Source organism: Triturus cristatus, chromosome 6, assembly GCF_964204655.1.
Source record: "Triturus cristatus chromosome 6, aTriCri1.1, whole genome shotgun sequence".
NCBI classification, from domain to species: Eukaryota; Metazoa; Chordata; class Amphibia; order Caudata; family Salamandridae; genus Triturus; species Triturus cristatus.
In genome coordinates this window covers 728,807,228-728,822,263 of record NC_140589.1, presented here as the reverse complement: position 1 = coordinate 728,822,263, position 15,036 = coordinate 728,807,228, and the positions used below count along the sequence as shown (strand labels likewise).

General features: G+C 41.4%; 1 protein-coding gene across 2 annotated transcripts in view; it reads right to left on the bottom strand.

The window, feature by feature from the left end:
• PREP (prolyl endopeptidase) overlaps positions 1-15,036 on the bottom strand; it is a 692,721-nt gene that overhangs the window by 589,455 nt on the left and 88,230 nt on the right. For both annotated transcript variants that reach the window (XM_085611249.1, XM_085611250.1), the window contains exon 4: positions 6,035-6,165. In XM_085611249.1, the coding sequence (XP_085467375.1) occupies positions 6,035-6,165 (131 nt within the window). The remainder of the gene's footprint in view (positions 1-6,034; positions 6,166-15,036) is intronic.

Genomic DNA, 15,036 nt, shown 5'->3' with positions numbered 1-15,036 from the left:
GGAGTTCCATCAGGGTGGTGATAATGTGCTCCTATTTCTTCAGGTCATTGATAAGGCATGCTAATGTATGTAGGTACCATTTAGGGGGGTCTGAGTGGACTCTAGGTGGCCGTGGAGCAGGGTGTTGCCACAACCCAGATATGAGATTATGAGGGCTTCAGTGGCAGATTTGAAGTTACTTTCTCAGGAATGTTTTCACTTTCTTCAGTAGTCAGAGCTGCTACCAGGCTGTCTTCACTGTTTTGGTGAAGTGTTCATTGAAGGTGAGATAGGTGTCCAGGGTGAATGGGAGTGACTTGGTGCTGATGACAGCTGGGGGTTCTAATCCATCCAGGTTCATGTCCTTGAGCCAGGTTTGGATTAGTCATACCATATCAGTCTTCATGGACATGTTACTCGAAGTCCATCACTCACAAGTTCAAGTAGTTCTCAAATCTGTCAAACTGCATCAGCCAGTAAGATATATCCATGGACTGTTGCAGAACCAACTCAGTAGGGGGCACTTGTAGCACAGAACTTGCGAAGTGCAGTTTGCGGTGAATGCCAATGGCGAGCCTTACACTTACTAAGCCAGTTTAGAGCGCACTAAATACTAAGTGTTGAGGAAAAATTCTTAAAAAGTACGAGTAAAAAAAATACTAAGTTGCTGCATGCATAATGTAAACCACGGAATCTCAATGCAGACTCTGCAAAATACCGAAAAATTCGCCCTAAAAGGGTGGTGAATAATGCAACTTGTTTGTCACATTTTTGGACTGCATAACAATGAGGCAAGTCAATTATAGCCCAGTTGGATACCTTAAGCTCACCCCAAAACTACCCATCTATGCCTCTCAAGTAGTCAATTGTTTTCAGGATGGAGGGGGAAAAACCCCAATAAGAAGATTTCAAAACCAAACGTCACTACAGAGAGCAAGAACTCATTTCTCCCATGAGATTTTCTTCAGGAATCTCCATTCTTCGATATGCTATCCTCCAATGTAAAGATACTGGGAAACTTTAGAATTAAAATTATTCTGGGAATGTGGCTAGCAGAGGCATTTGAGCCCATGTTCGGTCAGCATCTGGGGAATCCTACCAATCCTACACAATTTCCAAACCCACACACAAGGGAAAGTGCAGCGTGGTGCAACTTGCCTGGATGCCAGTATGTTTTATCTTGAGTTTCCTAAAATGTCAGACTCCAGAAATTTCTAACATTCCTGTGTGGGAAAACATTGCATGTAATTACAGAATTTCCAAACATTTCTGTCCGGGAAAGTTCCAGAATCACTCGGTGTTCCTTAACTTAGCCCAATAAAAACAGAACCCCACTTCTGTGGGTTTGCCTAACGCACATGAAAGAAACAAATCAAAATTCTAAACATGTGAAGACCACAATGACCCTACACTGACTTCACACGGCCCGAGATTTGACCCGTGCCTGTGCAGTATGACAGGCCTACCCACAAATGTGGGATAACATTGCCATCAGAAGACGCATGGGAATGAAGAACAATAGGGCTTGATGTTGGCTGCAAACTGAAAGCAGCTGGATCTTTCAGCTCATTCTCCTTTCAGTTTCACCTTTCATGAAATCAGCGCACGTGACACACCGATCTACAGCAATGCAATGCAATCGGTCTTGCCTTTGGGACCTTATATGTATTTAGCTATGCAGCACATTAGCCTGGGTGCTGAAACATCTACTGTTCTTTAAAATGGAGGGAAGGTAAGCACCAAACTGTGTGACACGCCTGGTAAGGGAACACATGGAGAGAAATATTGCCTTTCAGCTGGAGATGGTATAGTCCAAAGCTCTGTTTTTAATATAAAATCAGGGCCTTCGGTGGTCATATCACTGAAAATACAAGATTTTAAAAAAATTACTATTGTCTACGGGTGCTCTTGGAAGACAATTTCAATGCACTGGAATCTAGAGAATGCTAAAGTGATTCAGGTATTTTACCGACCTCTGTTTTCTATCAAGAAAGTTAAATGGAGGCAGTTGTCAGAAACAGAAAAAAAAGTCTTAGCAGAAAGCAATTGTGGTATTTTACTGACCTCTGCTGGTCGTTTTCTATCAAGACAGTCAAATAGAGACAGTGGAACAGAAAAAAAGGCTCTAAGCAGAAGCAGACAAGTCCTAGGGCTGATCTCCAAAGCCCACATAGTACACACACATATAACTATATAATAGTATATACTAAAATATATACAAGAGGTCTTGAATGCTCGACCTAACAAACTACGCCTGCAGGAGAAGCTCCTGCCTTGCAGCCAGAGATGGGGTCCAGAAAAGGGAGCCTCACTTGTGGAAGCACCATAGGAATATTCACACTCTTGGTTTTGAGGACGTGAAGTTCATATTCTCAGCACTACAAGGGCAGTATGTACACACAGAAAGCGACAGGAAAAAAAGTAACGCAATTCTGCGCCTCACCCTAAGGCCATGTGTCATAATGTACTATAGACCACATCTATTCCTTCTTTTAAGCCATTAAAGAACCAAATATGCTCATCAATGGCTCGTGATTTTAGGTGTAAAGAGAACCATGCACTGGGTACACTACTAGAACTTTTAGGTTTTGCTTGCACTGTGCTTGCAAAATTTCTTGAAGAAGAAAAGAAACCTTAAAACGGGCTTAGAGCTCATCCCTTACTTACCACTAGTAGGGTCTGATGTCACTTTCCTTTCCTTGCTTCTCATTGGGCAGTGCCTGCCTCTTCCACTTTCTCTTCTGGCCTTCCATGGAGCTTGGACCAAGTACAGTTTGTCTGTGGCCAGTGCCCTTCCACTTGCTGAGGTATTTAAAAAAATGTTTTTACACTAGCAGTCCATAAGAGTGCAATGTGTTTGAAGGCCCTCTCTGTCCCTTGTTGCATGCCCTGTCCCTTCCAACCCCACTCCCTTCATCGTTGCTTCCCCTGTCCCTCCCACCCACTCCCGCTTGGTACTTGCTTGCACCTTGTAACTTTCAGAGCAGGTGCCATGTTAGTTTGAAAGGTCACGCGCTGTTAATTTTTTCTTGCATCAGTAAATAGATCCAATAAAGCATGCCAAACCCGCATGGCATGAGGTCTGTTCACCCACTGCAGTCCATGTGCCGATCTCCAACGCCCAGGGCCCCTCCGAAATCGAGACACATGCTGCTTTTTTAATTCAATTGCCTATTGTGAGTTTATTTCAGATGTCACAGTGGAGGCTGCAGTTTCTTTTGGTTACTCTGTATTGCTCGACAACTCCACCTAATGGGGCCCCCCCCACCCCTCCCCGTTCTCAGGAGTACGAGTCCTGATTCAAGATGGGCAATTCATTATTGACTAGGATATTGGCAAATACAGGTAACAAGCCATGTTAGACGTAGCTCAGCAAATTCATGTGCTATTGCCTGGGATTTAACCCGGCAATAGTAGTCTTTTTTTGTTTCCATTGCTTGGTCCTTCCAGTCTGCCCCCTTGATACTGTAGTGTAGTCTGTCTTCAGAACACTTTGCTAAGGCAGGGTGTACGAAACCAAGGACGCAGAGCATACATTCAGCATGGGCTATCCCCTTTTCACATATGCCCAGTATGACAGTGTGGTACTTCTGTTGTTTGATACAACTGTTTCATATTGGCAACTTTTACAATGTTATCAGTGTTGGGTGTATTTTTTAACATCTTGCCAGTTTGCTTTACAGCTGGATTTTATGGTGTGTTTTGGCGTGTGCACATTGGCCACTACATGCATTTAATAAATTCATTGGACAATGAATGTGTAGGAAAAGATACCAAGCTTCTGACGCTTGACCGGACTGCTCCGGGGCAGATCGGAAATGCTGCTGTCAGAGATACTCCGGATCACCTCTTCTCCCTACACTTCACCGACTGCAGTAGATTATGAGCAACTCAGGTCGCTTTCCAGCCAGACATCCCTAAAGTCATTGAGTAATGAGGTCTCGCACGGCAAGAAACAACTGCAGCGACTACCGTGTCCCCTCTGGTTGCAGCAATCCTGCATGTGCAATGCTGCAAATCTAACTGTTAACATTCGAGGCAATCACCGCGTTTGCTTTTTGGTAGTTTTGTGATTAATGTGCACTATTGCCCTGCATTCGTACCATACTCGTACATGTACTGCATGCATTGGCAAAGCCAACAGGTTTGCCTATGCGAGATCTAATGGCTTTGTCAATGTTTTTTAACATGATTCACAACAGCGCGGGCGGCTGTGCAACATGGCTTAAAGTAAAAAAAATAAAAGATATGACGAGGACAGAGTTGACCGGATCAATTATTTTTATTTTTTTTAAAACTTAAAGCCATATTGCACAGCAGCCTGTTGTCTGGGTATTAGATACAAAATAGTTACGCATCTATAACCCTAGTACACCACCTGGAAAATGTTAATTATCATCATAAGCAATGACATTTTTCCACCCACATCATGTAGGTGCTGGGCCACTTTTAAGCATTATAGATTAAAAACTTGATTTTCAAAATGAAAGTACAAAGTAAAAAAACTACTTTTTGACAAATTTCTTTAAAAAAAAATAGACTAATTTGAAAAACAGAGAAAGTCACTGTTTAAAAAAGGGTTACAGGAAAACTCACAAACATTTTTAAAGCAAAAGTGAGAGAAAGAAGGTAAATTATACATACAGGCTACAGAAGCTGGAAAACTAGCACTGCTCTTTTAAGACCGGGGGGGGGGATCGTCATTTAGAGTCAAACACCAAACAGAGTTACAAGCTCACCCCATAAAAAGTTTGAGAAAGAGACAAGAATGGGCCCACACTATTGAAAAAGATTCTGTAAGGCGCTTGGCCCCCTTCATAATCAGCACTGGAATCAAAGTCAAGACCACAATGTCTTGTAAAAGTATACACTCCAAGTGGCTGCTTTACATATTTAAGAAATCATATGTTTCTTAGCAATGCAGCAGTTGCCATTTTACCCTAATATAGCGAGATCTGGGCTTACCAGTCAATGTGTATTAAAGAGTACATAAAAGAATCTATATCGAAACAGATTGCTTAAAAGTAGCTAAACACATACGACTGGGATAATTGACGAAAAGATGGTTTGATTGCCTAATGTCCTGGGTCTTATGCAGGAAGAATTTCAAATCTCGTTGAACATCCAAAGAATGTAAAGACCTCTCTGCTGGAGAAGAAGGGTTCTGGAAAACAACTGGAGGGGAACTGTCCGAAAAACATGGAGGACCACCGAAGTCCCATTTTAACTGGTCTCTACTGATCTAATTTGTTGCCGCCCCCAAGTGGTGTGCTGTGGGACAGATATTCTCCCTCTGCCCAGGTATCTCGAGTGAAGGATTGTACTGGTTAGGGCCACATACTGCCACCATGAGAGCCTTGTAGAAACGACTCCCTTTTATAAACACACCATTGATTTATTCATGATTCTCTGCATTTCTATTGCACCTATAAATGACAACGAAACTGTTTATTAGAGAAAAAAATCTCTCTTGCACGGACAGGGAAAAAAACACAAGGCACAGAAATTAACAAGACATTCCATAGCCACATTGAAGTTTACTTGACAAGATAAATGCTAGCACACAGAAATGTTAAAAAAACAATGCTTGCTGACAGTAAAGTGAAACTGGAATTTTCCCAGGATGTGCACCATTTTCTGCTTATAGGCCAAACACAAAAGCAGTGACCAATGTGAACTCTGATGGAATTCTCCCACATTCCTCATTTCCTTTACTAACAGAGTTTTTCTTAAGGTGATCTTTATAAATTTTATGATAGAGAAGACAGGCAAAGTTCTGTAGATCACTTCCAGATGTGTCACTTGACTGCTAAAATTGAATTCTGCAAATCTAGAGACCTCTAGTAGCTAGGGTGTCTTAAATGTTTTGATGTAGAAGGCTTTACAACATCAAAGGTAATTGACTTGCAAGAAAAAGAAAACACAACCCAATATTGACAATATCCCACATCCAAAATAAATACTACAGACTAGAAGCCAGTGCTTCCATACACCTGGAATATCATGCATTTCTGTAGTACTAGATTCTTACAGCAAAACAATCAGGAGCACTGACCTCTCAGGGCTACCGTGCCATCTTCAGACAGCTTATTTGGATCCAAAAACACTCTGGGTTCACTCTTGAGGCTGTCCTGAACATATAAGACTCGCTGGTTTTGAAGCCCAGAATTGTAGAAATGAAAGTACCTGAAAAATGATGAAAGGCTGGTTAGGGACCATCTTCAGTACTGTTAAATAATGTTACACGCTGAAATGATTAGAAGTCATGCGATTGGCAAATGGCGATGCTTACTATGCCATGCAGGCCTCCATCTTCGAAGACCTTTGCAAGTAATATCTCCTTGAAACAAGCAGAATATTGTGACAGCCAGCTACAAATACACAACAGCCCACTAAGTTGTCTATACCTAAACAAACTACTTTGGTGCATTTATATTATTTACTTTTTGAGACCTCAAAAGACAGACAACATTCATCTCCCCTTCATTTATTTGCACAACGGAAGTAATGAGCACCTTTGTGCCACAAGGCCAAAGTATGTTACACCCCCACTGACATTTTACAGTTTGTTTTAATATTGAAATTAAAGAGTTTTTAAGAAACACTAAGACAATTGGTGCCATGATACCAAGAGGACGAGAAATGATGCTGCAACAGCCACCCTCATTAACGTGGGTTACCTCAGCCAGACTTTATTGACAGAGAAAATGTTTGCCATCTTTATTCCACATCAGGTGACCAGGCAAAACAGGTCAGCAAACAATTACTGCGGTGCAAGTGAAAATAAAGCTAAACACAGAAGGGAGGGTTGGTGGTGTGCAATGTATTTACATTGGGGACTGTCATCAAACGGATGGTACGGATAATCAGAAAAATGCATATAATAAGATTTTTTTTACAAGTTATGTAAATACTAACTACATTAACTCAACCAGATAGACAAGACTAACATTTTTAAATGTGAAGGAGTGTATGTAATCCTTTCCAGAATAATGTGAATTAAAAAAAAAAAAAAAAATCATTTTTTTTTTTAAAAAATGCTTGGAATTGCAAGTTCAGGTACGAAGATGGAATGCGCTTCGGTTTTGAACAGTTTCATTAATTAGAAAAGGGGGCAGAAATTAAGCCTGCAAATTAAGGTTTGTCAAAGTATTAACAATGCAGCTCCGGCACTGTCAGTTGTTATGCTCTTTCATATACAAACATTTGGTAACTGCAGTAATAGAATCAAAAACTGCTGCTCAGTTTTTTATTGTCAACAAAAGCGGTCTATCTGATCTGAATGTTGCCAGCAAGCACCGTAGGAGCTGCACGTGGTAGCCCTGGAAGTGGTACTACTAATAGGAGATCCGCATTTTAACAAAAAACAATATTATATAAATTACGTTTGCATGCACAGTATCCTTATGGTTTTCGTGCTATTTTCATTAATCCCACCTATTCTGAACAGATTACCCAGTAGAAGAATTAAAATTATATTTAAGGAAAGCCACAAGTATGGTTTTTGTAAAACAAGTTGTTAAAAATCTATGCTCAGCCAAATGGAGAGTCTGAGGAATGGAACACACTTGACTCATCGGGGCTTATACAAAAGGGAACATTTGTCATAAACATAACTAGATTCACATTTATCTCATGCAACGTCGTACAGGAATTCACAAAAGGATTACTGGAGACTTATGTCCATTTATATGTGCATGGAGTTCTCCACACCCATTAATTTACACAATGTGGAAAGTAGGCACTTTAAGACATTGTTAGCCTTAGAAGTTTGTGAACGCCCACAAGCATGGCTGTTTGTCTACATCTGCAAACTGCTGTTTGTCTGCGTTCACAAACTCTTCTCCCTCCCCTTCCCAGGCAAAGTATTATTGAGTTAGATATGCTACAGAACCCCTTCAGTTTGATAGTTTTTCTTAAAAATTATGTATGCTTGCTTGGTTCTCAGAGAATAAGAACAGACCTCCTATGGTCAGGAGAGAAAACCACCGCCAGACCCTCCCTCGTCCATTCACATTGACAAATGCAGAAAATGATACAGTAATTAAGGGAAGCAACTGAAATGAAATAAATAACAAAGAATAAATAATAACTACTTGGTTCTGACTTAGCAGTATTATTCAAGCTGCTCAATATATTTTCAACGGGTATGAGGAATTGAGGAGTGGGAGTGAATGTCTGGGAAATATTTAGAAAGAGTTCAAATGTGTTGCTTGCTTAATAAAATATAGCCAATCAATTAAAACATTTTAAAAGACGAGTTGGCTCTTGTTACAGAAATATAACTGTGCTAGTCACAACTTGTCTCAAAATAAAAATTGATTAAACAAACCAGATGATAAAATAATTCTTTTTTAAACTCTGATCAGAATGGCGAGTAGGCTTCTTCCAACAATCTCTCGGCTACCAATGTCATGAATTTAACATCAGCTCACATTTAAGCATAGCCTCCACTAATGCCCCACAGATCTTTACTCTTGTATAGCTGCTCATCCAATATTTCACACATTCCCAATGTTTCTGGGCAGGAGCAAAATACATTTTCCAGGGACTAATTTTTTAGCCACATGATCAGCTCTCTTTTTTTTTTTTTAACATCAAATTTGGGATCCCAAAATCCTTTTATTCCAGCTAGCCGAATTTGTGCAACATTTAGCTTATTCAAGGGGGTGGGGGGACATTGGTGATCTTACCTAGATTTAAAAGAAGATACTTCTGGTGTAGAGCAAGATTATTAAAGGGCAGCAAAGCATATGTGTTTTTATATCACTAAACTTTGAGCATCGAACCTCTTTTGTCCTACCTTTATTTTTCGTGCTGCTTTCAAGCTTGGACTTCTTATTTGCATACACCAAGCAATTTGCATATCCTCATTTTCCAATGCTTTAAGTAAATAATCTGTCTAAGTATAATATTGATCACTTCGTTTTTCGTACATTGTGCTCCATGTTATAGCCTCCTCTGTATGGGGTTGATAACCTTGCACTTTGACAGCACCTCAAATATTGTGCTTTAAGTAGTAATACTTGTTTGCATAGGCCAAATTCTAAACAGATCTGCAAAAAAGGTGTTGCTGTAATTCAATGAGAGACCAATGTAGAGTACATTGTGCCACATCCAAGTTTTTGCCCATTTTTAGGAAGTCCTCAATGGCGTGGCTGCAGTTAGCAGGAAGTGCTCACTGCTCCAATTTAAACCAATCTCCTTGGATGACTACAAGTCTGCAATCTGTGAACTGAAATCGGGACCTCCTTCTGACCCTTGTCCCACTGATCTGTTGGTCAAGGTGGTGTATGTGATTAATCCTGCTGCTAAATGAATCTATCTTCACTCCCATAGTTCTCTGGAACTATGGGAGTGAAGCAGGCTAAATTACTCCCTCCTATAAAATAACAAGCCTTCAGCTGATCCGAATGTTTTAGCTAATTATAGACCTATTTCGTTGTTACCACCTTTCACTAAAATGTTGGAGAAATCTATTAATCAGCAGCTTTCTAATTATCTATAGGCTAATAATCTCCTGCACCCAGTCTGTCCAGTTTTCGCCCTATGTTTAGCACCATTAACCGCTCTACTGGCAGTGACTGAACATATAAAATGCTCATTAAACAAGGGCGGCAAGGTGGCACCGATAGTAATTGGATCTCTCAGCAGCATTTGATAAAGTCTCGCACTCCCCACTTCTTCAAAGCTTGCAGGCCATTGGTCTGGTGGGACTAGCTTTGGAATGGCTGAAATTCTTTCTGGAGAACAGAGGGCAATAGGTCCAGATGACCCCTTTTTCTCCAGGTTTAGACTCTTTCGGTGGGTGTGCCACGGGGGATCTGCATTGAGCCCCACTCTTTTTAATACTGGACTTGCCCCTCTGGCGAAGTTTGTGACATCCTTTGGACCAAAGGTAATTTCCACTGTGGAAGACACACAGATTCTCATCTCCTTTAATAAAGGGGTAGATGCAGACTCAGATCTTCTTAAAGCCTGCCTTTCAGCAGTGTTTGAATGGATGTGTAGTAATCAGCTTATGTGCAAGACTTACAAGACAAAGGTCCTTTTATTTGGGTTGTTTCCTCCAGATAAGTGGTCTAACTACTGGCATGACCGTCCCTCGCTCCGCCTCCTCAGTCAGAAGTGGTTAGAAACCTGGGAGTTAAATTTGATAACCAACTTTCTTTTCGGCAAAAAGTTTCATCCGTGGTAGGAACATGCTTCGGTCTGCTCCGGACACTAAAGACATTTTTACATCTCCTTCCTCTATGCGCGAGGAAAACGGTTGTCCAAGCTTTCATTACAACTAGGCTTGACTATGCCAACTTTCTTTATCTATTCATCCCAGATTATCTAATTAAAAGACTTCAGATCACAGAGGTTCGTAGGATTTGATCAGCGGTGTAAGTGGGGTGACATATAGATTGAAAAGGGTGGGGCTCAAGGAAGAGCCCTGAGGCACCCCACAATGGAGTGGGCAGGCTGGTGATGTAAAGTCCCCAAGGGAAACTTTGGATTCAATCGGCTAAGAAAGAAGTAATGAACTTGAGCGCATTGTCTTTAATGCCAATTGATTTGAGTCGGACGATTATGAGAGTATGATTAACGGTGTCAAACGTGGCCAAAAGGTCTAATAAGATCATGGGCCCGTTTCCCCCATCATCTATTGTCTGTCGTATTTCCTCCGTAGCTGTGATCTGTGCTAGCTCGGTGCTGTGGTGACTGCGGAATCTGACTGGTTTGGATCAAACTCTTGTTTTTGTCTATATAAATCAATAATTCCCGATTAACAACTTTTTTGACCATTTTGGCCAGAAATGATAATCGAGTAATGGGCCTATAGTTATTAGGGTCGCCAGCATCAAGGTTGGGTTTTTTAAGCAAAGGAAGAATTGACCCTATTTTCCAGTCTTTTGGAAAGTAGCCTGCCTCGAACAAGTTATTACAAATTTTGGTAAGATGCAAGGCTATCATCTCAGGAACCAGATGAATTATTCTGTCTGGGCAGGGGTCCTGGGGTGAGCCAGATTTGACTCGAGTTAATATTTTTAATCGTCTGATCAACTGTTAGTGGCCTAAAGTGAGATAGAGTATTAGTACTGAAGTTATAAGTACATCTTGACAGTCAATTGTTTAGGTCTACAATTTGATTAGCTTCCAAGAAGAAGTTGTACACTGATTTAACTTTATATTGAAAGTAGAGTGCTAGCTTGTTGCAAAATTGGTAATTAATGTTGGGGGGGGGGGGGGGGGGGGGTTTGCTTCAGGAAGTTTCAAAGGTTTCCTAACTGTTGCAAATAATTCCTTTGAGGAATTTTTTGCTTCTTCTAATTTTGCAGTGAAGTAACTCTTTTTCTCAGTTTGAATCAATTTTTTATAAGTTTGCATATTTGTTTTATAAATCTCTTGGTCAGTTGTATAATATAGCCTCCATTTACGTTCAGATCTCCTACATTCCTGTTTTTTGTGTCGGAGACTCATTAAACCAAGACTCAGAGGGGTTGGTATTGCGACTATGAGAACTTTTTTTTACTGGGGCTATCTGGGTTAGTGATGATTCTAACAATTGATGATAATTACGAACAGCTATGTCCAAGTCCGGAGAGATCGGCGGAGCTTATTTATAAAGTTATGCATAGCGCGAACATGACCCAGGCAGGCATCAGGACGCTTCACAATTTGGGTGGGTCGGATAGAATAGTGGGAAAACAACATTCGTTACATATATATGCATAGCGCGAACATGACCCAAGCGGGTATCAGAGCGCTTCACGTCTAGGGTAGGACGGATCCAGTAGTGGGAAAAGAACATCCGTTACATATATGTGCATAGCATGCTAATGCTGGGATTCCCAGGTGTACAACAATGTAGTAGTCAATCAGGGCATTGGAATAGAGGGCAGTAAGTAAGCAGTGGAGCCAAGGCCTTTTTGGGCAGAAACTTGGTAGGATTTTTTTCACTTCCTTTTTGAAAGAATCGGTGGATAAGATTCGGCGGACTTCCGGTGGAAGAGAATTCCAAACCTTCAAGGCAATGTCTAAGGAAGATCTGTGACTCATTCTCTTTTAGTGGAAAATCTGTGGGTTTTAGGCGCAATGAACTTTGTGACGATCCGCAACCCCCTGATCATTCTAGTTTATGAGCCAGATAAATGGGGGTCTTGAAATGAAGGCCTTTGCGAGTCATGCAGGCAATCTTTCGCTGTATTCTTGCTTCGTATGGCAGCCAGTTTCGAGATTTTAGCACTGGGGGATATCTGATCGTTTCTTGTTATGCCAGTGTTCAATCTGGCTGCGGCATTAATGGAAGCCCTTAGTGGGGTCAAGTTATGATTGGAAAGACCATGGAGCTAATGTAGTCTAGCCTTTGCAGTACAAGAGCTTGTACCGCCAACTAAAAGACTTCCTGTGAAAGGAAGGGTTTGAGATTCCTTAGTATACTCATCTGGCGTCTAGCTCCCTTGGTTGCATTGCTGGTATGATTCTGCATGTTCAAGTGCAGGTCTAGTGTGATTGAGGGATTTAGCTGACTCCATAATGTGGGGAGTGCAGTTGAAGGCTGTAAGATGTTTCATCCAGATCTTGGTAGTGTGATTAGGGGGAGCAATGAGAAGGAATTCCGTTTTGGAGGTGTTTCTCAGTGAGACAGTTTTAAGTGTTCATCAGGGTGGAGTTGAGTGAAATGAATACTTCACAGGAGGTGATTTTCAAATATAATGGAGTGTCATCGGCATACATATGAAAAAGAATGTTCGCGGAGTTTACAGCATTTGCTAATGGTTCCAAGAATAAATTGAAGAGTATGGGTGAAAGGGCAGACTCTTGTGGAACCCCCATAGTTACATTAGAGGGCTGAGATAGGGATTGATTCACCTTGACTCTTTGGGATCTGTTGTGAAGGAAAGGAGTAAACCATTGCAATACCGGCCCTGAAAGGCCCATCCTGTGTTCTAGAATGGATATTAGGTTGTCGTGATTAACAGTGTCAAAGACAGAAGATAGGTCAAGGAGAATCAGGAGGCATGATTCATTTTGGTCTCGCATTTTTAAAATGTCATCCATAATGTGAATGAGTGCAGATTCCATGTTGTGACCTCTCCGAAAGTTGGAATTTCTCAATGTGTAAGCAGAGCTGCAAATGCACACACTTTTCTAGACGTTTCACCATTGTGGGGATGTTGGAGATAGGACGGAAGTTATTAAGATAAGAGCTGTCTGCATTAGGTTTTTTTTAGAATGGGGGATACCTGCGCTGCTTTTAGGCAGTCGGGGATCGTGCCGTGCAATAGTGAAGCGTTGACAATCTTTGCCCATAAGGGGAGGATGGCAGCCTTTATTTCTTTGAAGATGGGAGGTGGTAGATGGTCGCTAAAGTGGTTAGATGGTTTGATCGCAAGAAGAGAGTTGTAGATGCCACTTTCATTGAGGGGAGTAAAGTTGTTTCTTGGGGCTAACTCTAGGGGGAACAAGCCACTACTGGTAGACAAGAGGAGCAGCTATCCCGGAAATTGGAATAAGAGCCCCCTTTGATTCTAGTTCGATATTGATGCTCTTTGTTTTCTCAGTGAAGGCCGTGGCCAATTTGTTGCATGTTGGCAAGCCGCCAACGAGGTCAGGGTTGTGGGGTGCATTTACCGATTGTTGTTTAACAATTTTGAAAAGTTTCTTGGGGCAGTTTTTGGCTTGATTAAGTTGGGTTCTGAAGAAGACTTCCTTTGGACCCTAGATTTTTTTGTTGTAAGAGTTCCTAACCGATCTAAGGTGATTTAGATGTTCGGTGGAGAGTTTGGACTCCAGGATCTTTCCGCTGCCCTAATGTTGCAGCGTTACGCCTTTAGGTTGTCGTTGAACCAAGGTTTGTAGATTTTAGAGGAGGCACGTTTTTGTTGTAAAGGGGTTATAGAGTCCAGGATACCAGAGGTAGAGGAATTATAGAAATCAGTGAGGACATGAACATCTATAATGTCTGCTTGGGAAGTCGAGGCATTTTTACAACGGGTTGCTAGTTCTTCAGTGTTAATGTTTGAGGTTCCTTTTCCATTGCTTCATTTTCTTGGGTTGGTCCCTCTTTGGGGACACCTCCCTGTTAATAAAGAAGAAGATTCAGTAATGGTCATACCAATCACATGGGATAATGGAATCCAATGTGATGGTGTTTCCTTTGGATAAGATGAGGTCCAGAGTTTCACCCTGGTTATGAGTTGGACTGTCACAGAATTGGGTCAGCTCATGATCCAATAGGAATGTTTTTAGACAGTTCACAACATGATCGTTTGGGTTAGACCAGTGGAGGTTGAAGTCTCCGAAGAAGATTTGGGACACTAAAGGGTCGTCATTGGATGAGATGATTTCCATTAAATGTTCAATGAAGGAAAGATGGTCTCCAGGTGGGTGGTAGAATGTGTGTAGTTTGCAGAAAGGGAAGATTTTGCTTGAAATGGTGTTGCATAGATATTCGCTGGAAGTCGGAGTCGTGGATTCTGACTGTGAAACCAAGAGTGTATTTCAGTGTATACAAGCTATTCCCCCACCCTGTTTCATAGATCTGTCCAGACGAATTATGTCATGGCTAAGTGGGACTAGAAGGTCAAGGATAGGGGTGGAAGAGCAATTTAGCCAGGTTTCCATGAGGATAATGATATCAAGCTCGTTAGTTAGGATGAAGTCATAGATTTCGGGGGCATGTTTATTGGAGTTTATTGGATAAGAGAGGAACTAAGCTGTCCCATGTCAATGGTGCTCCACGGGCGGCGGATTATGCTTCCTAAAGGTAGACAAGGCTTGTCTTCCTCAGACACTTCTATCTCAAACACGATCGCCTTTTGGTCGGACCAAGCCAGAGGCAGTGAAGATGTCAATTTAAGCTGTGGGTTGTCTAAAAAATGGCCAACGAGGAGGTGGCCTGCTTCGTGTGTGGAGCCCTGAGGTATCTACATTAAGCCTGCACTATGGTCTAATAGGTTTGACAAGTCTACATCTAGTGAGTTTTCCAGGTGATAATTAAATTCACCCAGCATTGCGAAGTCCGCTAAATTTGCTTTTAATTCTATAGGACTACTAATGGTTTGCATA